This window comes from Synchytrium microbalum, assembly GCF_006535985.1.
Source record: "Synchytrium microbalum strain JEL517 chromosome Unknown SmJEL517_scf0012, whole genome shotgun sequence".
Taxonomy (NCBI): domain Eukaryota; kingdom Fungi; phylum Chytridiomycota; class Chytridiomycetes; order Synchytriales; family Synchytriaceae; genus Synchytrium; species Synchytrium microbalum.
In genome coordinates this window covers 59,889-79,625 of record NW_022158361.1, presented here as the reverse complement: position 1 = coordinate 79,625, position 19,737 = coordinate 59,889, and the positions used below count along the sequence as shown (strand labels likewise).

Here is a 19,737-nt window from a genome sequence, read left to right as displayed (position 1 = left end):
CTCCACAGCAACCACATTACGACGGTTCAAGTAGAATGCCACCATTCGAAGGAAGGCCTCCATATGATGGGAGACCATTCGACACTCGACCATATGATAATCGTGGGTTTGAAGGTCCAGGACGTCCATATGACGCTAGGCCTAGACCCCCGTATATGCAGCCACAGCAATCAAATTACCAGCTACAAAATATGACGCCTAGGTCTCCAGTAGTCGCATCATCATCGCACTCTGCGTCCCGTGGAGCGCTGCCAGACGCGTTCTTATTTGAATATGCTGCACAAGAGGAGCGCGAGGTATGGAAGGAGTGTCTGAACATAATGTCATTCAAGTTTATTTTCTGCTACGATCATTAACACCGTAACATTCGTTACGTTAGTTGGAGACAATTCTCGCTGAAGTCAAAGCTCAACGAGAGGAGGAAAACAAGATGGCACTTGAAGTCAAGAGAGCCAAGTTCGAATTGGAGTTGGCTACTCTAGATGTAAAGAGATATGATTCGCTGGTCAATCTGATACGTAAAGAAATGGATGAGCACGATACTCGACTGGCTGTGTTGAAGAAGGCTACAGAGCAAACTTAAGAACGAAATGAAGGTTCTTGAAGTGAGAAAAGTATATAAACGTGTAAAAATATTACTTGCATAATAATGTCATCTTTGAGCGATAGTCTTCGTTGCTCGTCTGTTTCTCCGCTCTTCACATCCACAAATAGTTGCACACATTTATTCAGGGTAGAGGTATTTGCTATTTGCGATGTCTTACATTCGACGTTTTACATTTTAATTTCGAAATGAGTCCAGACTGCGAAGTGGTCACTTGGGAAGCGGTTGTCTTCGTGATACCGATCAATATCTGCATCATCTATAACGAGGCCACTGTGTTTGGGTTTGAAGAAGATACAATCTATTTTTGGTTGATTTGGGTTTGGCCTAAGATAAAAAAATGAGGTGGTAGTGAGCGTTACGTAGCCGAAAGCCATACTTTCCCATTTGAATCGAAGGAATGATTTTGTACTTACTTTCCAGTAAAGTAATGGAATGTTGATCTCTCAGCAGCCGTAGCGGATGGATGTTTGATGGCATACGAATCTTTGAAACCAGCCTTCTCAAGTGGTGTGAACTCATCATCAGAATTGATATTGAAATCTCCAGTGATGATGAGACATGGTTCTGTATCATGGCCATTGGCTGCGATCTTTGATAATAATAATGGGAAGGATCGCTTTCGTGATATGACTGATAGGTCAAAGTGTGAGTTGTATACGATGACTGGTGGTGCAGATGGTTCGGCCTTGAGGTTCAATACAGCCCACGTGCAAATCTAGAGTGTGAGTGGGTCAGAAGCAAACCACAAACCTAGAGGCAGTTTCAAAGCTTACCCTGGGTAGACCGCTGTCCCATGTGTTTCCGCCAGGCGTATCTGGTGTATCTGAGTACCAGAACGTGCCTGATGAGACCAATTCAAATACGGATGGCTTGTACATGATTGGGGAGTATTCTCCTTCGTCTGGGTGATGGCCTCTGGCTCTTCCAACACAATCATATTCAATTCCTAAAGCCCTCACACCAGCGAGAAGTTCGTGTTTCTGGGTTGAAAAGACAGTGGGAATGTGTGAGGTGATGTTATGACAAACCAGCAAGACAAGCAACGACAAATTCGTACCTGAAATTCCACAAGCTCTTGGAGACAGAGAATGTCAGGATTCAATTTTTGGATGTTCTAGATAAAAATTCAGTTCGAAATTTTTAAGGTTCGTGACATGTCAAAGTCGAGATAAATAGGACAAAACCGCAGCAGCAGCGAGAAGCAAGCGGAGATATTTGTGATCATTACAACTCTTTTTGTAACTTACTCGATAGAACGCGTCCCTTCGAAATTCCCAAGAGTTACCCCCATCATTCGCGTTGCCGTATCTGATGTTGTAGGACACAATGTTGAAAGATCCAAGCAGCGATGCGTGCTTCATTTCTGAGGTGACTGAGGTAGCTTGGATTGGCTTGCTTTCTTCATATGTTTTGTTTGATATTTCCTTCTGATTGTGGCCGAGACGAGTCCAAATTTTCGAAAGCAAATTAAATACCCATTTGATCCACTCATTGGCCATGACACCGTTCCTACTAGTCTGTCTATTAGCATGCATATCCAGGTACATAGCTTGCTGCTAAAGTAGCTTACCTTGTCCTATATCAGTTTTGACTCACAAACTTTAACCTTTTAAAAGTTTTGTTGGTGCCGAAACGGTTGAGGGAATAATTGCTACAAATCACGCTCTACCAAGTATGTTTTTTCGTGATTTCTCAATTGGCGCATGTTATTGATCACGTATCGCTAATGCCTTGCAACATTTTACCAGACATCTCGCTCCTTGGGCCAAACACTCGCGTTACGCTAAACCATGGCCAGTTTGCCACATTCTTGCAGCAAGACGGTTCATTTATTTTGTAAGTTGATTGATGCTTTCGATTAATGCTGCCGAACGACTGAACTTGTGGGTCTAATACCGAAACCGCAACAAACACACAGTGATGGAATTCCAAAGGGAACATACATGCTTCACGTCGAAAACATGTATTATACATTCGACAGAGTACGCCAATTATGTTTCTGTTGCCCATTTGGATTGAGAACTTGCAACCAACCAACCTGCACCTAGGTTCGAATCGATGTAGCTTCAGATGCCACAACAGCAAGCCACTCGAATGTGGGCACGAATTGGAAAACCCTTGGTCCTGTCATGCCATATCCACTAGTGTTGGAAGTCAAGGCCAAGACTGATTACTTTGAAAAGCGAGAGGGTTTCAATATTTTGGGTCTGCTTATGAACCCTATGATTCTCATGTCTGTTGTCAGGTACTCTCGCGCTTCGGCTTTAGCCACATGGACTCAATTTTCACACATGTTGAACTCTTCATAGTCTATTGATGATTTTTGTCCTTCCCAAAGTGAGTTGTTGTGGTTTTGGCGTTGAGGGCACATACTGACAGAAATGTATTTTTAGGTAATGTCGTCGATAGATCCTGAAACACTGAAAGAACTATCCGCCCCGTCTCAGCAACCTATGGAATTGGAAGGTGTGAGTGAAAAACTCGCAAACATGATGACTGGCAGCAAGCCCAAAGCATCGTCCTCTTCGTGAAATGGAATGACGGTAGGTTTATAGATTAATTGTATTTTTGATCTATCTATATTATAGTACAGCTTTTACATAATGGCTTTTTGACTTGCGGGTGGGATGGTGACTTTGACTGTTGTAACTTTCCAGAACATTAAAGGCTTTTATACTTGTGGGTGGCATTGGGCATGAGATAGATATTGGGGACTGGCCATCAGGAGAGCAACTGCCTTGGCTTCTCTGTCTTCTTCCGTAACTGCTCTTCTTTCGAGAGCTGGTCTCTCAGCAACAAGCCCAACGTGCGGCGACATTGCTGCCGTGGGAGACTGGGTAAACCACTTGGATAAGAAGGAGCAGGGCTCTGGCTTGATGCTAAAACGAATGAAAGCTGCATTAGTAACTGTAAATTGATGTGAGAGGAGATCAAACGACTCGATGACTCTACCTCTTCCAAAAGGCCACCTCTTTATTGTTCGAATAGTTAGTCAGTTGCTGGTTGACGGTAACATAGTTTCGACCACTCCAAGCTCCAGCCCATTGCCCAAAACTGGACCCGTATGTTGCCACCACAGCGTCGCCAGAACCTAATGCTACAAAGTCCATGGCTGCCTCCTCATCGCTACCTCCTGGATTCCCAATAGACGAAAGCATAGATAAACGTATAGGAAGGTACGTCACTCGTTCCTGTCCGAGCAAGAGTGCGAGTTCATTCCTTAGACTTTCACTATCTGCAGCTATATGAAACCCAATCTCGTGCGATGGACGACCAGATGCATCAGCTAGGTCGAGTGCTATTGTGGCATAGGTTCTCATTGAAGCAATGTTTGAGAGCTTCATGCTCCGGATGTGGATGCCAATCGTATACGGTCTGAACTTGCTTTTCGTGTACTCTGCCAGTCTTGCAGACAATCCGTTGTTGAGTCTGATGGCTCGCCGTAGTATGTGATGACTAACTCTTCCGTCCGGGAATAGCTGCTTTATTCTGTCACGGTAATGAGGATTGGCTTGCAAGAACGGCGCGTTATAGTTCCAGCCTTGAACCATCCACGGCCTCGCCTAATATTGAGATTAATATTCAGCCGGAGAGGTTTTGCTATATAATGAGTTGAAGACCTTACTTGAGCTTACCTGGTCAAAGTAGGTAGCGAAATCTTCAGTGATGGATACGGCGATCAATGTTCGATTCATATCCTCCATCACTGAAAAAAGTTCTCCGGGAATCTGGTAGTTCTCAAGATCAAAGTCGACAGCAAAGTCCCACATACGACGAATGTAGTCAGGATACCTCTAAAAGAGAGAAAATCTGCTCTGTTGACGCACAAGAACTAGTTGTACTTCAAAAGATATCGTACAATAAGAAGTGTTCGGTTGGTCAATAGCGCTAGGAGTACTCCATTGACGAGGCCAGGCAAACGGTTTCCTAAACCGCCGCCGACATCCAAATCAGCAATAATCCAAGAGTGTGATCCAATGTCGAGAAGTGCCCGTTTGTGTCGTTCCTAATAGTTCCCGTGATTGTGAGTACTAAATACATTTTGTCACAAAATTTGGCTACTTCGAAACACGAATCCAGGACGCTGCTCCTCATTGTTCTCACCATGTATTTGTCAAACTCGAGATCAAAGGGGATCAAAAGGCCAGGGAGCCCGCCAAGAGTGGGAACTATTTTGGACTTGATATTTGCCTCATCTTGCAGCGGCGCTTGGCAGTTGCAGTGTTGGTCTGATTCGCTAAGTTTGTGATGCTGCACAAACGATGATGAGGATGACCACACGAGAAGAGATGTGGCGAGTGCCAGTAGCACGTAAATGTATCGTTTAATAGGAGCCACCGTTCCTGACACGGTCATGAATGGGTCAGTAGTGAACCAGCGCGAGATGCTAAGGTGGTGATTTTGTTAAAGCTTTGGACCACTAGAGTGAGAGATCTGAGAGTTGAAGACGAAAAAAGATGTGATTTGTTACTTACGAGAGACTGGCCCGCAAGCGGTTAGCAGCCGAAGAACTTTCTAAGGTGCCACGTCAACTTTGGTGACTTCCCAAGATTCCAAACTTTTGTAGCGGATCAACTCAAGGACAGAGAAATGGACGGCGAGACAAGGCCACTACTAGCTGATACGAACATAGAGCCCATTCCTGTAGCAAACAATGCCACCGACCGTGTAGCTCAGGAGGGTGAAACGCCGTCTCGATCTAACAAACTACCATGGTGGAAGACACCGAGTCCGATGATGATCATAATACCCCTGTTTTTCCACGTCTTGAGTGCTAGCTTGACATTGGCTCCCTCCACGCAATTTTTTCTCCTGTACTTGTGTGGTCAAATGAAGGCATCAGAAGTTGCAGCTCATGGTGATTTCACATCGTGGTTGCCTCTTGGATTCGTAAGGATACCTGGCTCCTCGTTGGACCTCCCCTCCTTTGAACAATGCAATGCCGACAAGGTCTTTCAGGAGCACGTCCAAGTGCGTAACGTCAATGAATTTGAAATGCACCCAATCGTCGGTTTTGCTTAGAATGTTGCTTACTCTTTGTCCTTGACAGCAATTGGCAACGTCTTGGAGTATGGCTTTAGCTCTTTGTACGTCGATACCGGCTATATTCGCGGTACCTTTCATTGGAATTCTATTAGACAAATTCGGTAGAACCACAACCATAAAGTTCCCCATAATATCGCTTCTTGCTGGTGTCTTGGGTCTGATATCAGTCGCCCGTCTCGGATTTGGCATGTGGATATTGATCTTGACTCATTTGGTTCAAGGTACATTCACAGTGTTTGCTATTGTTTGACTGCCAATTGCTGCCATAGCTCCCCAGTGTTTGCCATTCTTTGCCAGACATCGCTGGCTTATTTCCCATTGTTCCTCCACCACTCACTGCCTTGTAACTTGTACTATTAGGCCTACTAGGTGGATTTCAAGTATTCGTTATGGTGGCCTTTAGCTATCTGTCGGACGTTTCTACGGCTAGGAAGCGAACTACAACGTTTGCTCGCATGGAGGCAATGCTATTTCTGGCCTTTTTAGGTTGGTATTGGTCCCTAAATCTCTCCTGAAAACAAATTAATCGCCTCTTGTCTTTACAGGAGGACCATTCGCGGGCGGCTTGCTCGCGACAATTGATGTAGTGGTGCCATTTTATGTGTGTGCTCTAGGAGAAGTCCTTGTGCTGCTCTATGTATTGCTGATATTGCCAGAATCAATGGGCTTTGTACCCGAAGACAAGGATATCGAGCCAAGCAGTATCTCAAGTACTCCATTGACTTCGAGGAGTCGAGCTGGCAGTGTCAGTGCATCAACTAATGCTAGTCTCGGTAACGTCAAATCCAACATGCTTGAAACCATGAGTGTTTTCTTCGTATCCCGATTAGACGCACATGGACATAAGCAAGGAAAACTATCTCGACTGCTGCTCGTGACGCTTGCGTTTATAATGGCTATTAGTTTCGCTGGTTTGCAGTTTTCGTTCAGTAAGTGTTTTGCACTTACCCATTGGAACGTCTGAACCGTTGAACTGTAACTTATTTGTCGAGATTGACCATAAAACACTCTCTTGTATAGTATTCTACACTGCTCTTCAGTTTGGTTGGGATAGTTACGACGACGGATTGTTCCTGCTGATACTCGGAATTGGACGCATTCTATCTGTAGCTGTCATATTGCCATACACGCTGAAATTCATACCCAAGGCTGCAACAGCTCTATATCGAACCACATTTGAAATGTGGATTGTAAGACTCGCAATTCTATGCAATGTCATTGGATTTATCTGTTTTGGATTTGCTACTGCCGGATGGCAATTCTTTGTAATTGGAGCGGCTGATTCGTTTGGGTCTGTGACACTGCCAATGGTTCGAGCTGTGTTGAGTCGGTACGTCTCCTGTTTGTTTTTGCGAAAGTCGTGATTTCAGCTCATCGTCACAACAAAACATAGATCTGTAGATAGTTCCCTTCAAGGCCGTTTGTTTTCAGCTATAGCATTGGTAGAAACCGTATCTGGGGCCGCCAGTCCACTATTATTTGGAAGTCTATATCGCTCAACCGTAATGTGGATGCCGCAGTTGATCTTCTTTGCTATTGCAGGATTGTATGGGCTTGGACTGCTGATTACCTTTGGCGTAAGGTACCACGAACTAGTCTTGTTTGGTGGAGATGAGGTCGCTGCTGAAACTGCCAATGGTGATGAGTCTGCCGCACTGCTAGAACCTGAAGCTTCTCCTTCGTCATCGAGTAAAAGTAATGAGAGATCACTGCTAGTGAGGGTTGCTGAAGAAGTTGAGGAGGAGTTAGGTGGTCATCTGCTCGATAAAGGCGTGTGACTTGGGATATATTTTATCTTTAGCAGTTTTTTGGGACTGATTGTATAGTTTGCTATGATTACTCTTAAAATATCTTGACTGTCATTGATTTGTATTGAAAGTTATTGAGGCCTCCTAATGCACGTCCCTGTCCATCGCTACATCGCAGCTAGGTTGAAATCTCGTTGTTCAGCGAGTTTAAATTACAACCAACTAGTCAGACACTTTGCTTTCGCGCTTGAAGTGGATGCGGATCAGAACCTTCTTTCTGATAGCCACTCTTGGACTACTTTCAGGTAAGAACTGGTATCAATTTCTCGTGAAATTTTGCACCTTGTGACAAGCACGCACTTTACAAGCTTGGGACCTGTGAACAGTGCATCACTGACTATAAATTCGATCCCTCTCCAGTTCTTTTACTCGAACGAATCGTCTTTGCCTTCCCGACAAACGCTACATCCGACATTGAATCAGCTTCATCACCAAACATGCAAGTAGACACCACCCAAGAACAAGTATCCAAAGATGTGAGACGAGAAATATCAAAACAGGCAATCTTCTCACCAGACGCCAATCCAACTGGTGAACTGGTGAAAACAGTCGGGTCGTCCAAATTCAAATCTGACATGCCACTAGCGGAATTACGAAAGCTGTATCTAAGGCCACCGGTCACTTTGTCTCCAATCACTAACGAGCATGGGATGCTGGTGTATGGCAAAGACTCCAAGACATATCCTGCTGTTAGGAGACTAAAACAGGCTGAAAAGAAGAGAATATTGGTTACAGGTGGTGCTGGATTTGTTGGATCGCACCTGGTTGATAGGCTGATGCTTATGGGGCATGATGTTACTGTCGTCGATAATCTATTTACAGGTGCTTGACGTGTATGTTTGAGAGTTGTTGACTATGCGTTGAACTAGTCTCGTTGGTTTTTCGCTCTTTAGGCTCGAAAAAGAACATAGAACACTGGATTGGTCACCCTCATTTCGATTTCATCCGACACGATGTCATCAGTAAGAACTCTTTGTGGATGACTCCCATCATGAGCACTTTGATCCTGACTCTTTTTTTTTGTTTTCAGACCATTTCATGGTTGAAGTAGATCAAATATATCACTTAGCATGTCCAGCTTCTCCACCACATTACCAGTACAACCCTATCAAAACGGTCAAGACATCCGTCATGGGCACAATCAATATGTTGGGGTTAGCTAAACGAGTTAAGGCTCGATTCTTGTTAACTTCCACGTCTGAAATATATGGTGATCCAGAAGAACATCCTCAGAAGGAGTCGTACTGGGGACGTGTCAATCCAGTACGTAATTGATGCAACATGGCGATTTTTTTTTTCATTTCATATCTCATTCTTATTGTGAATTTGTTGCATAGATTGGACCTCGTGCATGCTATGATGAAGGCAAACGTGTCGCAGAAACATTAACGTATTCATACCAAAATCAAGACAAGGTCGATGTGCGAGTGGCACGAATCTTCAATACTGTATGTACATTCTTGAGTATTGCTTGGCACGTTTTTCGCTTCATTCTACTTTTCGCTTTCCTCATTTTTACCACATATTTTACCCACCTAGTTTGGACCACGAATGAATGCCGAAGACGGACGTGTCGTATCCAACTTTGTCATCCAAGCACTCAAAGGAGTTCCATTAACCATATACGGTGACGGAGCCCAAACTCGTTCCTTCCAATATGTACATGATCTAGTTGATGGTCTGATTGCTTTGATGGAAAGCGACGCTACAGATCCCGTCAACTTGGGTAATCCGGAAGAATATACAATCAAACAATTTGCAGAGATTATTAGAGACGTGGTGGATAATAGTACGGAAATCATAAATATGCCTGCTACTACTGACGATCCGCAACGTCGAAGGCCTGATATTACACGTAAGTTGCGCGAGATCATGTTTGCAAGAGAATGGATCAGTTAACAGTCCTGTCTTTTGTCTGTAGGAGCCCAAACTGTGCTTGGCTGGGAACCCACATTTTCTGTTGCGCAAGGTATTGAGGAGACTGTCGAGTACTTTAGAAATATATTGCCAGAACTATAATCACACATGGATGCCATTTCACTTCCAAGTAATATCATGCATATCCAGACTGAGTATTTACACACTATACAATGAGCACTAGCCAAATAATACACTTGGAGTGGTCAATATTGACATGTGGTTGATGGTATTTTCATGACATTCCGCGTATTTTCAACTCAGTTGGCTGGTCGCATGAAGGAAACTTCATACAGGAACGCTAGCTGCATTGGCTTAATGTTGCCTAAATTCAAAGACCCGACCAGCGGATTCGTCTACAGATTAAAGTTGTGAGCTTTAGAGAAAGGTGAAAGTTAGATTCCAACAAGGGCTGTCACCACATACATGCCAATTCCATATTCTCAAGCCAGCCTTGGCTTGTAAGTCTCTGAGCATATCAGCTTGATCTGAAGCCTTTCGCCAATCAAAGTGGATTTCCAATGACAGTTGGTCAATCTTCGCCAGCACTTCTGGTTGCTCTACCAGCCATTGTTTCAACACAGGCCACTCTCCACCTGTGAGAGTTTCATTATTTGGAAGGAGAAGAGTAAGTAATCTGTGTTTGACGAGTGAAATATGTGATTTGCCCAAACCTTCAATATCTAGAAAATGGTAAAAACTGTGAGTATTAACTCAACGAAGACTAAAAGGTGAAAGTATACCGTACCCATTTTGAATACATCGATTCTGTCATGGCCCAACGTGGCCATCGTCTCTTTCACAGTTGTCGTGTTCCAGCCTTGATCGTTAACGCCACTCGTATCTGAGAGGCCAATCTTGTAAAACATGACTTTATCCGACCTTCTGTGAGTATCATTTGTCATTGTAGCTATGGAATTGAAGTATATGAGACCTTGCACATGTGAAAGTGACCTTGTCCCAAAACCGGTAGTGGTAACTTGCGATCAAAGGAAAAGACTTGACATCCATAAGCATCTGCGACAGCATCATCGAATGAGAAATCGTAATTGATGCCAAAAGAATAGACTATGCAAGAGTTGGTCCGGCTCAGGAATCGGTCTTTTGGAGTGGAGATTTGGGAGAATTGAGGCATTGTCGTGGAATGTAACAATGAGGTTCGTAAAGCCAAATATACCTACCAGTGAGCGCAACTGGCCATGCACCATCGAGTCGTCCGACGTCGCCTCCTAGTAGAGGATTTCCTCCAAGCAGATGCTGCTTTGGAGAACTGATTGTCCTTCGAGTTATGTAAGAGATTCCTCTCAGCATGGCCTAATTGAGGATTTCTTTTAGTACATCTTTGGAGTCAAGCGTTCCCACAATTCCATCCAAACCTCAGCGTCGTCCTCCTCCCCCACATGAGTAAACCAGTCGGTGTTTGAAGATGGCGCTACTTTTTCTTCTTTGTACTGACAGGGAGGACACGTTAAAGCTGATTGCGGTGCTGCCGAATCCGACACGAGGAGAGTCTGTCCTTGTTGTGGACAAAACATTGATGTCTCTGAATACGTGAGATAGGCCCAGGCCAAGGCTGTAGCTATCACTAGACCATGACACATATTGGTTAGCTGAACTAAACTAGGTGATTGCTGGTCTCGAAAACAACAGGAACGAAATGCAGTGGTTGAATACCAACGATAGCAAATGTAACTTTGATCCCAGTGAGAGGCGACGACTGTCGATGCCCATTCTTTAGATCCTCCATCTTTTCAAGAGCCAGGAACCTTTATTTCGTCCAATCTCTCTATAATGGTGTGCCTTCTCGTGCGTGGCAAACTCACCAACTCAAAACATCCAACTTCAATGAAGAACACTTTCGACCGCCTAACAGAGAGGCCGTCAGGTCATCGCAAATGGATTTTCATAATAGGATTTCTCATAATCTTGCTGTTTTCTATATCCTTCTTTGTCGAACTCCCGACAGCATCTCTCAAAACTGCTGCAGATTTGTCCAGCTGCCCAATACAAATAGAATGTGTTTCAACTGTTGCCAGCCCCCTTGTAATACCTGATCTGAAATCTACTCCTAAATCTGACTCGGTCGCTCCTACCACCCCATCATCTCATAATATCAACATTGAATGCCATTGGCGCACTGCTAATCTTTCAGCTGTAAGTTACATTTGAACAAGTATGGATAACGTCGTTGAACTACTTGTTTCAACACGTTAAAGCTCCACTTATTGGATTCGTGTTTATTGGACTTGCAACAACTCCCGAAGCATTCATCAACCATACACTTCCTCCCAATGATTACAGGAAGCTGCGGCCATAAATCCACTGCCTAAGCCTGAATTCTCGCTACTGGATGCATGGCTAAAGGGGGAAGGTGCTCGCTTTGGAGCTGCTCCTCCTAAAATACCGGACTCGCAGCTCGCAGGTTTCACGTTAAATGGTACCATACCCGTTTTCGACTACTACATTGATCAGGCAAGCTTCCATCCTGCTCGAAATCGCATCATGTTGGCTCTGTGCACTCTGACCAAAAGTAACTGTAACTCTGAACAGGCTTACTTGGGTGGTAACGCCGCCACGCCCGAATGGACGAACGACATGATTGATATACTACGAATCAAAGTGACTGCCAGACAGAACTTTACATATGATACCACAGACGTTTATGCCACTTATGATACTTATGCACCGATTGCAATTGCTGGAAAGAGAGGACTTGTCATTGGTAGCGAGACGCCTTGGATGGAGGCCATGCTACTAGAATACGGTGCAGAACATATCTCCACACTAGAATTCGGATCGATAAACTGTTATTATCCGAAAATAACAACATTTACTCCCAAACCATTCTCGATGGGAGTTTTGAGGAAAGAGATTGAATCGTTTGATTTCATCGTCTCTTACTCATCTCTTGAGCATGATGGATTAGGTAAGTAATTTTATGAATGAATTCCACTAGTCGTTATATGAGACAAACGTTAGTCATGACTTGTTGCAAACTTCCTTCATTCATTCATTCATTGAATGTAGGGCGATATGGTGATGTGTTGAATCCAATCGGAGATTTGCAAACAATGGCCAAAGCACTCACTTATCTGAAGCCTGGTGGATTTGCTTTCGTTGGTGTGCCTTGCTGTGTAGATTCTTTGGTATGGTAGTTTTGATACTTGGGTTGGAAGGAATTAAGATACTAATCCTCACTTGATTAGGGATGGAATGCTCACAGAATCTACGGACAGAAGCGATTAAAACACATGTTTGCTGGATACAAACTTGTCGAAGTGTTTCCGAAAGATGCGATGACTTCTTTTGAAGGTGACCATAGTGGAATGCAGCAACCCATGTTTGTTTTGCAGAACACGTACGGTTGCTCCAACGGCTGGCCGCGAGAATCCATCACAATTCTGTAACAGTCATAAATAAGGATACCACCAACATTGTAAAATAGGAAGCACGAATACAGTAAATAAGTTTTTATATCAATCTGTGTTTGTTTGTATGTCTGGCTTTGATTGTTTTCTATTAGACTTTTATGCTGAGCGAGGTGATAAAATGAGAAATAATGTACAAAAGAGGTATTCTTTACAATTCCTTCTTCTCTTCCTTCTTTTCTGGTGAGATAGCAGTCATTGCCAGTGACACCGACTTGAGTTTGTCAGAGCTTGATGATCTATGCAGTCTGTCACTACTGCTGGATCTGTTTGATGCTCTGATATTATCAGAGCTACCAACTCGTCCAACAGGGCTCAGAGGCGAATAGTAGTTTGCCATCAGGTTCTTGCGATCCGCTCCTCTCCTTGACAAGTACGTTTTGATGGTTGTGAATGCGTTGCCTAGTCCAAGCACAAAAAACAGCAATGCGGCAACCGGGGTCTGTAAGAGTAGAAGGTGAGCAAAAAAACTACAGATCCCGCATTTCGTCAAGAAAACCACCTAGTCCAGCGACATGGACTTACATGAGTTTCAGTACAAACACCAGACCACCATAGCTGACCCAATTGATATCCATTATACAGTTGGAATAGCTGACCAGCCAGAACGAAGGGTATCAACAAGGCAAGATCTCGCTCCAAATGCTGTACGTGGAGTCCATCTCCAACTACGTCCATTGGTCCAGCCAGGTCGAGTGATCTCAATACATATAATCGGTGAATCTGGTATCGATACTAGAAACAAAAAAAGGTCAAACCGCATTCTACCTCGTATAGGGAACGAACACCGTACCTGCAAGTACTGAATGACTCCCAGCGTTATAGAGAATTGGAGAAAGGAAGTTCTGAATGAGGAGTAGCAATACGTTTTCGGCCATATCTAATATCAAGGATTAGTGTCACTATGCAGGCAGTGTTTCGTTGTTTATTGCATCCGTACCACTATGGCTCCCATAAGCACCACCGATAAAACATGATGCATCAGCCACCAGTTCCGTATCCTGGAGCCATTCACCAGCAATATAAGCTCTCTGAGCGTCACTGTGCTGTAATAATACAGCAATACAAAAGAATGAAGTGCGTCGACGACTCTGTTGTCCAGAAAGAACCAATTCAATGCAGCCAGTATGGTTGACAAAATGGTCATGTTGAGCTTGAATGACTCATACTCTAGAAACAGTGATTGGTCAAAAGTCAAACGGTAAGTTCGTTAAAGCGTGATGAACGAGTGGTACCCTGCTTGTATGCAAGCCTCAGCTTCAAAGGCTTGAGCACGAAAGGCCCTGATGTTCCTAAAGCCCATCTGAGAATAAACCTATACGATATGGTGTCTTGATATGAAAAACCGTGACAACCGTGTCTCAAAATCCAAAACAACCGAAACGCACGATGGAGGACGAGGATACTGAAATTCGAGTTGTTTCAGTTTGCGTTCGAGCTTGGCCAAGCTCTCTCCAAGCTCTACAGGTGCATCTGGCGACTTGAGAGTTTTCTCGGCTCTTTTGGTAAACTCCTTGACCAATTTCCGAGATTTTGCTAGTTCTTTGATTCCAGTGGTTTCTTCTACATGTATCTGTTCTGCCAATGAGTTGTAATGTGCAGCTTTGCTCTGGTATGAGGTGTTAAGTTTGGGTGTTAGACGTTTTTGAGTTTTTGGTGATGTACGACAGATTTGGCAATCGGAAGAAACCCAAGATGGAATTCAATGCTGCTAAAGCATCATTTACAGTTAAGAAATTTCCGTACCTCCAGCTGTTTAATTTCAGAAACTAAATGGTGCGCTTCGTTCAACAATTCCTCCATAGCAGCATCGGGTTGACCATCTTCTGTTGCAGTAGCCATGAGTCCTAAGTCAAGGCGAACAGTTTTAAACGAGCTTCCTTCTCTTTGATTCGGTTTCAACACATTTAGCTGGTTGCTGCCATTCTGTTCCTGACTGGAGCAATTGAAGTACAAACTACAAGCAAAAGCCGACGCGATTTTTATCCAGAACATGCGCAAGATGGCGTTCGTTCGCGATATGCTTCCACAAGTTTATGTTCTGATGCAATAAAAGTGTATCTATTTGGCCGCAGCCTTCATCTTGTTAGTCTTTGCACCTTGCTTTTCCAGCTGCGGCATTGGTGCTTTTTTATGCAGATTAAGTAGTTGTGAGGTGTTGGCCCACCGTTCTATACAGTGCGAGTGCTCTCCAGTCCGTGGTAGCATAAACCCTATATCCATACTCTGTTTAATGGGCCCTTTGGGACATAGACATGTCTCGCCGGCACACAATATGCTGGTCTGTAGTTGATGTCTAGGAAAAAGCAATTGAATAAGCAACTTCCTTCGTGGAGAAAAGTATACAAATAACAAGAGAGTTCAACACCATGTGGACTTACTCATAGCCAAAATCTAAGTTGGAGTTTTAAAGTGTCAGTCAAGCAAGCGTAACAGCAGCATCAGACATGGCACTTACCGGCAAAGTGATGTATCTGCGACCTTGGTAGAGTCATGGCCACATATATTGTTCTAATGGGTGCATCACCCCACCTATCAGCAAGATGACACATGTAAGAATCTAAATATTACAGCACGCTAATGGACCCCTCTACGTACCTTTCAAGATAAAATCCTAGCAAACGGTCCATGTAGTCAAAATACTCGTAGTAAGCCCTTGTTCGTAAGAGACTCAGATCCACAATCTCCAAATTGTTGCTATGCAGCGAGGTAATAAGTTAGAAAATAAGTGATAAACTATTAACGAAACACCCCCCTGTGTTGCGAGCTTACTAGAACTGACAGATTTCAAAGGAACCATCCGCAGCTTCCTCAAATACAAACTCATCCAGCAAGTCAGTAGATACAAGATTTCTCTTTTTTAAATAGTTTCTAAATTGGATGCAGTTGATGAGCCAAAGTCAATTGGTTTTGAACCGCAAGTGTAAACGTACTTTGTTGCCCTAAGAATGCTGGGCAGGGTATAAGGCCGTTCTCTCGAAACAACGGCGAACCCGTATCGTATATGATTTTTAGCCATGTAGGCCAAGGGATCGTATGGTATGTCACAGTGAAACTTGACGTGAGGCTCCAGCCTCCAGTACCAATGATATGGTGCTAGCAGTTCGTGATTTATAAAGGGATATGAAAACCTTAAGATGAGAAGCGGTTAGCAATTGACGGCAACTACAACTTCGACAGTTTCAACAGCACATACCACCGACACATGTGATGGTAGGCAGTCTCGTTACCATGCTCAATAGTAGACTTGGCCATGAATTCCTTAGCTTCCTAGTATATGTATGACAGATCAGCTGTGATGGCTTTCCTGGGCAACACACAAAGAGCACAGGGGCACGAACAGTCTGATTGATAAAGTCCGGGAAGTCAAAGTCCTCCACCAGACCAAATTGCACTTGTGACTCGGTGGCTGATTGTACAGATTCCATGAATTCAGTGGAGAATTCCTCATTATTGAGCATCAGATACGGATAGTGCCAGCGATGATTGAATCGCTCCTTTTGGTAAAAGTGGAGCTTCAAATTAGGTTGTTTTTCGCTTGAATGTTGGAACAGTGAGACTGGCGAGATACGTACTTCAAAGTTCTTTAACGTTTCCAAGAGTTCCGGCAGGTCCTCATTCCTTAGTAGTGACAGTATGACTCCATTTTCTCTTGGAGGTTTCTCATTATGTCTCGGTGTTAGCTGGAACCACAAGAACACCATTAAAACAGATAAAATGATCCATGTTCGGGCCTTGAACCGAGTCGGTAGCCATGCACTGATCGTGGCATGCGGCTGGAACTTTTGTCTGTCTCGAAATTTCGGCATTGCTTTGGGTCTTGAATTCCACCAACAGTGCAAGGAGTGATGGCAAAGAAGAGGAGTTCGACCTGGATGTCTATTGGACAAGGCTTTTCTATCTCCCCGATCTCGAGAATCTACTTTGAGCTAGAAGAGATCGTGTATGTCACAGTAATACCATCAGAGGTCGAGGAATAATTTACTTTTATTGAGGCAATGACTAATACGCCATATGTTTGAGACCTAACTACAAATTACAATTCCTTCCGGTCGTGTTTCGAGATCCAATCCTCATGAAGTGCACTATCAACCAATGTGCAGATCTCATCATTATTACGACCAATGTCACCAGTGATTCCCAGCCTCCGCCGATTTGCACCACTGCATTTCTTAAATGCAGGGCCGCAGATCTCTTCATCACATTTCAAGCATTCGTTTTCACCAGACATGGCCGTGCCTCGAACGCTAAAGAACTGCTTCAAACAGACTCCAAAGCATTTCGAGTATCGCACACATCGAATATCAGCAAGCCAGCACTCCCTGCATTCGGGCTTGAAGCCAATAAACACATCGAAACAGAGGCGACCAATTGATTCCGACAAGATGGACGCTGCCAACGCGCAGTTTTTGGACATTGTCGTGAGAGTCCGTGTTTGATGGTAATAGATGCCCTAATGAGAATGACATAGATCAGATTAATAAGGAAAAGGACGTGATTATGACAACAATACATTGCAAACACGTGTAATCGACACAGGTTAGCGATTACTTACCACATCGTGCGGCGTAGAGCAGTATCCACACTCGCCACAATGAAGAATATCGATTCGATTTATGAATTCATTGTAAAAAGTAGTGGTGCCGTTGCGCAGGCAAATTGCACCTTGGTGGTCATTGTCGCGAGGCGAGTCTGAGGCACGCGAGGCGACGACCAGAGACACCCCAAGCAGGAAAATCATCGACAATATCATTCGACGTTCCTCTTGGCGATTTCCTCGTTTTTGTACAGTTCCCAACTCCGCACCTCATATCTGATTGGTTGCGCTAGTCTCGCAAGTTTTCTCAACTTTGCTCCAGTCACCCCATTCTCCACAGAAACAGCAGGAGGTGCCACTTAATATCATTACTATACATAGCCTAGTACATACACATAGTTAGACAAAACAGATATGGCCCCAAAAGGAGAAACCGTCCCTGTACCTCATATGCCATCTGGCGACCAATCTGGCTTCATGTCGAGAATGGCGACCAAAGCTAAAGACACAGAGGCTCACAAGAATACCGTCGACTCATATGCTCAATTCTGGGATGCCGACCATAAGAACCTTGCAAACACTGAGGAATCTATTGCAAACCGTCGTGAAAAATATGCTCAATTGACAAACCATTACTATGACTTGGTTACTGACTTTTACGAATATGGTATGACGGATCCTGTACCTGATTTATACAATCATTTGCGGTCAAAGAGGGATGAAGCTGGTTTTGAGTGTGCTCTGCTGGTTGAATGTTACCCTCTCGTTTTCACTCAATTTTTCACACACATTGTCCTATGTGGTCGCTTGGTCAAAACCATCGAAATTAACTCAAAATCAAATTCCAAATTAGGATGGGGTCAATCCTTCCACTTTGCTAGAATGTTCCAAGGTGACACTTTCGTGCAGGCTATTGCCCGTCATGAGCAATACTTGGCAGCTAGATTGGGCTTGAAGCCTGGAATGACTGCTATTGATATCGGATGTGGTGTCGGTACGATTTAACTAGTTTCATCTCTGTCAGATTGCTTCTGATCTGTTGCTACATCTCTTATCACTTTGCAAAACAGGTGGTCCCATGCGCGAAGTCATTCGATGCACTGGTGCTAATGTCATTGGTCTAAACAACAATGCATACCAAGTAGAACGTGCCAATAAATTAAACAAGTCTATGAAGTTAGAGGGATACGGAAAGGCCATCAAGGTAATGCAAGCTGACAGTTGTTGTTGGACAATCTCAATCTTACTCAAAGTGGCATCGATCTAGGGCGATTTCATGAAGATGCCCTTCCCAGATGCACACGTTGATGCTGCTTATGCTTTCGAAGCCTGTGTACATGCTCCTCGTTTGGAAGGTGTATACTCTGAAGTCTTCCGTGTGTTGAAGCCTGGAGGATACTTTGCCAACTATGAATGGGCTACCACTGCCAAATACGATGAAAACAACTTGGTCCAAAAGAAGATTATCAACGAGATTGAGGTACGTTGTTAAAACCGTAAAACTCAATGTCACCCACTGCAACATTTCAAATTCAAACATGAAACGCCTCTTCTAGGAAGGCGACTCTCTTCCCAAGCTTTACACCATTGAGCAAGTCAAGGCTGCCATTCGATCTGTCGGCTTTGAATTGATTGACTGCCAAGACTTTGCTGACCCAGATGCTCCCATGTCTTCTGGCCAAGAACCTTGGTACTCTCCTCTACAAGGATCTTACTCTCTTCAAATGGATCAGTTATACAGATGGCGCATGAATCCCGTTGGTCGAATGTAAGCCCTTTTAGTTTGATTTGGTCTGAAAGTCAAAACGGTTTTCAATGCGAATGGCAGTGCAACAAGACACCAACACTTCCTATTTGCTCCTTCAGAATGACATCTATCTTCACCTGGTTTATGGAATTGGTCCGCCTAGCTCCACCAGGAACGTGCAAGGTCTCACTGTTGCTAAACCTCGCCGCCGCAGCGCTGGTGAAGGGTGGTGAAGAGCACTTGTTTACTCCTATGTTTTTCTTCTTGGCACGAAAGCCCGAAACCCCAGCAGCTGGAGGTGGTAGACAACGTGCAACCAACGGTGCTAGCCATTAAAAGAACGACTCCCTATGTCTGGTATTAGTTGCTCTTCACCCTTCATACTATAGAATTTTAAGCAGCAAGAAAGTCAATAAACGTAGCAAATTTTGAGTACGTAAGTAGTGTGTATGTTTCGCTTCGACGTCTATTAATGGACCTCTCAGGGCGTCTCTGTAAGTATGAGTCTTCTAGTATCGATATATTCGAGTAGTTGAAATTACGGCCAAAGGTGTGGAGCGTCAGCATACCGCCTCGTCCCATTAGCAAACTTGTCTACAGACAGGCGACCGTGACTCGTTGCACCCATCCGCACAGCTCCTGAGATT

At 44.0% G+C, this 19,737-nt stretch overlaps 8 protein-coding genes across 8 annotated transcripts; 3 read left to right on the top strand and 5 right to left on the bottom strand.

The window, feature by feature from the left end:
* Window positions 1–774: 774 nt before the first annotated feature.
* Window positions 775–2,154, bottom strand: SmJEL517_g02683 (uncharacterized protein; the record flags this gene model as incomplete). Its single annotated transcript, XM_031168611.1, has 5 exons — window positions 775–931; window positions 1,021–1,322; window positions 1,381–1,587; window positions 1,665–1,721; window positions 1,855–2,154. The coding sequence occupies 5 exons, from the start codon at window positions 2,152–2,154 to the stop codon at window positions 775–777; spliced, it is 1,023 nt and encodes a 340-aa protein (XP_031025326.1).
* A 396-nt stretch (window positions 2,155–2,550) lies between these two features.
* On the top strand, window positions 2,551–3,138 carry SmJEL517_g02682 (uncharacterized protein; the record flags this gene model as incomplete). Its single annotated transcript, XM_031168610.1, has 4 exons — window positions 2,551–2,589; window positions 2,656–2,852; window positions 2,917–2,944; window positions 3,001–3,138. The coding sequence occupies 4 exons, from the start codon at window positions 2,551–2,553 to the stop codon at window positions 3,136–3,138; spliced, it is 402 nt and encodes a 133-aa protein (XP_031025327.1).
* Window positions 3,139–3,278: 140 nt separating this feature from the next.
* On the bottom strand, window positions 3,279–4,963 carry SmJEL517_g02681 (uncharacterized protein; the record flags this gene model as incomplete). Its single annotated transcript, XM_031168609.1, has 5 exons — window positions 3,279–3,486; window positions 3,560–4,170; window positions 4,243–4,401; window positions 4,467–4,613; window positions 4,712–4,963. The coding sequence occupies 5 exons, from the start codon at window positions 4,961–4,963 to the stop codon at window positions 3,279–3,281; spliced, it is 1,377 nt and encodes a 458-aa protein (XP_031025328.1).
* A 234-nt stretch (window positions 4,964–5,197) lies between these two features.
* Window positions 5,198–9,480, top strand: SmJEL517_g02680 (uncharacterized protein; the record flags this gene model as incomplete). Its single annotated transcript, XM_031168608.1, has 13 exons — window positions 5,198–5,578; window positions 5,658–5,874; window positions 6,014–6,139; window positions 6,199–6,582; window positions 6,674–6,983; window positions 7,047–7,425; window positions 7,686–7,706; window positions 7,788–8,283; window positions 8,355–8,423; window positions 8,492–8,724; window positions 8,799–8,909; window positions 9,001–9,316; window positions 9,383–9,480. The coding sequence occupies 13 exons, from the start codon at window positions 5,198–5,200 to the stop codon at window positions 9,478–9,480; spliced, it is 3,141 nt and encodes a 1,046-aa protein (XP_031025329.1).
* A 158-nt stretch (window positions 9,481–9,638) lies between these two features.
* On the bottom strand, window positions 9,639–11,125 carry SmJEL517_g02679 (uncharacterized protein; the record flags this gene model as incomplete). The annotated part of the gene is made up of 7 exons (XM_031168607.1): window positions 9,639–9,734; window positions 9,805–10,061; window positions 10,127–10,288; window positions 10,333–10,446; window positions 10,560–10,692; window positions 10,755–10,963; window positions 11,053–11,125. The coding sequence occupies 7 exons, from the start codon at window positions 11,123–11,125 to the stop codon at window positions 9,639–9,641; spliced, it is 1,044 nt and encodes a 347-aa protein (XP_031025381.1).
* A 1,832-nt stretch (window positions 11,126–12,957) lies between these two features.
* SmJEL517_g02678 (uncharacterized protein) lies at window positions 12,958–14,648 on the bottom strand (the record flags this gene model as incomplete). Its single annotated transcript, XM_031168606.1, has 7 exons — window positions 12,958–13,248; window positions 13,332–13,541; window positions 13,600–13,686; window positions 13,747–13,976; window positions 14,042–14,121; window positions 14,195–14,415; window positions 14,553–14,648. The coding sequence occupies 7 exons, from the start codon at window positions 14,646–14,648 to the stop codon at window positions 12,958–12,960; spliced, it is 1,215 nt and encodes a 404-aa protein (XP_031025380.1).
* A 219-nt stretch (window positions 14,649–14,867) lies between these two features.
* On the bottom strand, window positions 14,868–16,615 carry SmJEL517_g02677 (uncharacterized protein; the record flags this gene model as incomplete). The annotated part of the gene is made up of 9 exons (XM_031168605.1): window positions 14,868–15,102; window positions 15,188–15,200; window positions 15,265–15,338; window positions 15,405–15,503; window positions 15,579–15,677; window positions 15,740–15,937; window positions 16,003–16,076; window positions 16,148–16,303; window positions 16,382–16,615. 9 exons carry the CDS (start codon window positions 16,613–16,615, stop codon window positions 14,868–14,870), a joined length of 1,182 nt encoding a protein of 393 aa, XP_031025387.1.
* Window positions 16,616–17,757: 1,142 nt separating this feature from the next.
* Window positions 17,758–19,426, top strand: SmJEL517_g02676 (uncharacterized protein; the record flags this gene model as incomplete). Its single annotated transcript, XM_031168604.1, has 6 exons — window positions 17,758–18,070; window positions 18,197–18,337; window positions 18,414–18,547; window positions 18,611–18,823; window positions 18,900–19,111; window positions 19,210–19,426. 6 exons carry the CDS (start codon window positions 17,758–17,760, stop codon window positions 19,424–19,426), a joined length of 1,230 nt encoding a protein of 409 aa, XP_031025386.1.
* Between the last annotated feature and the right edge of the window lie 311 nt (window positions 19,427–19,737).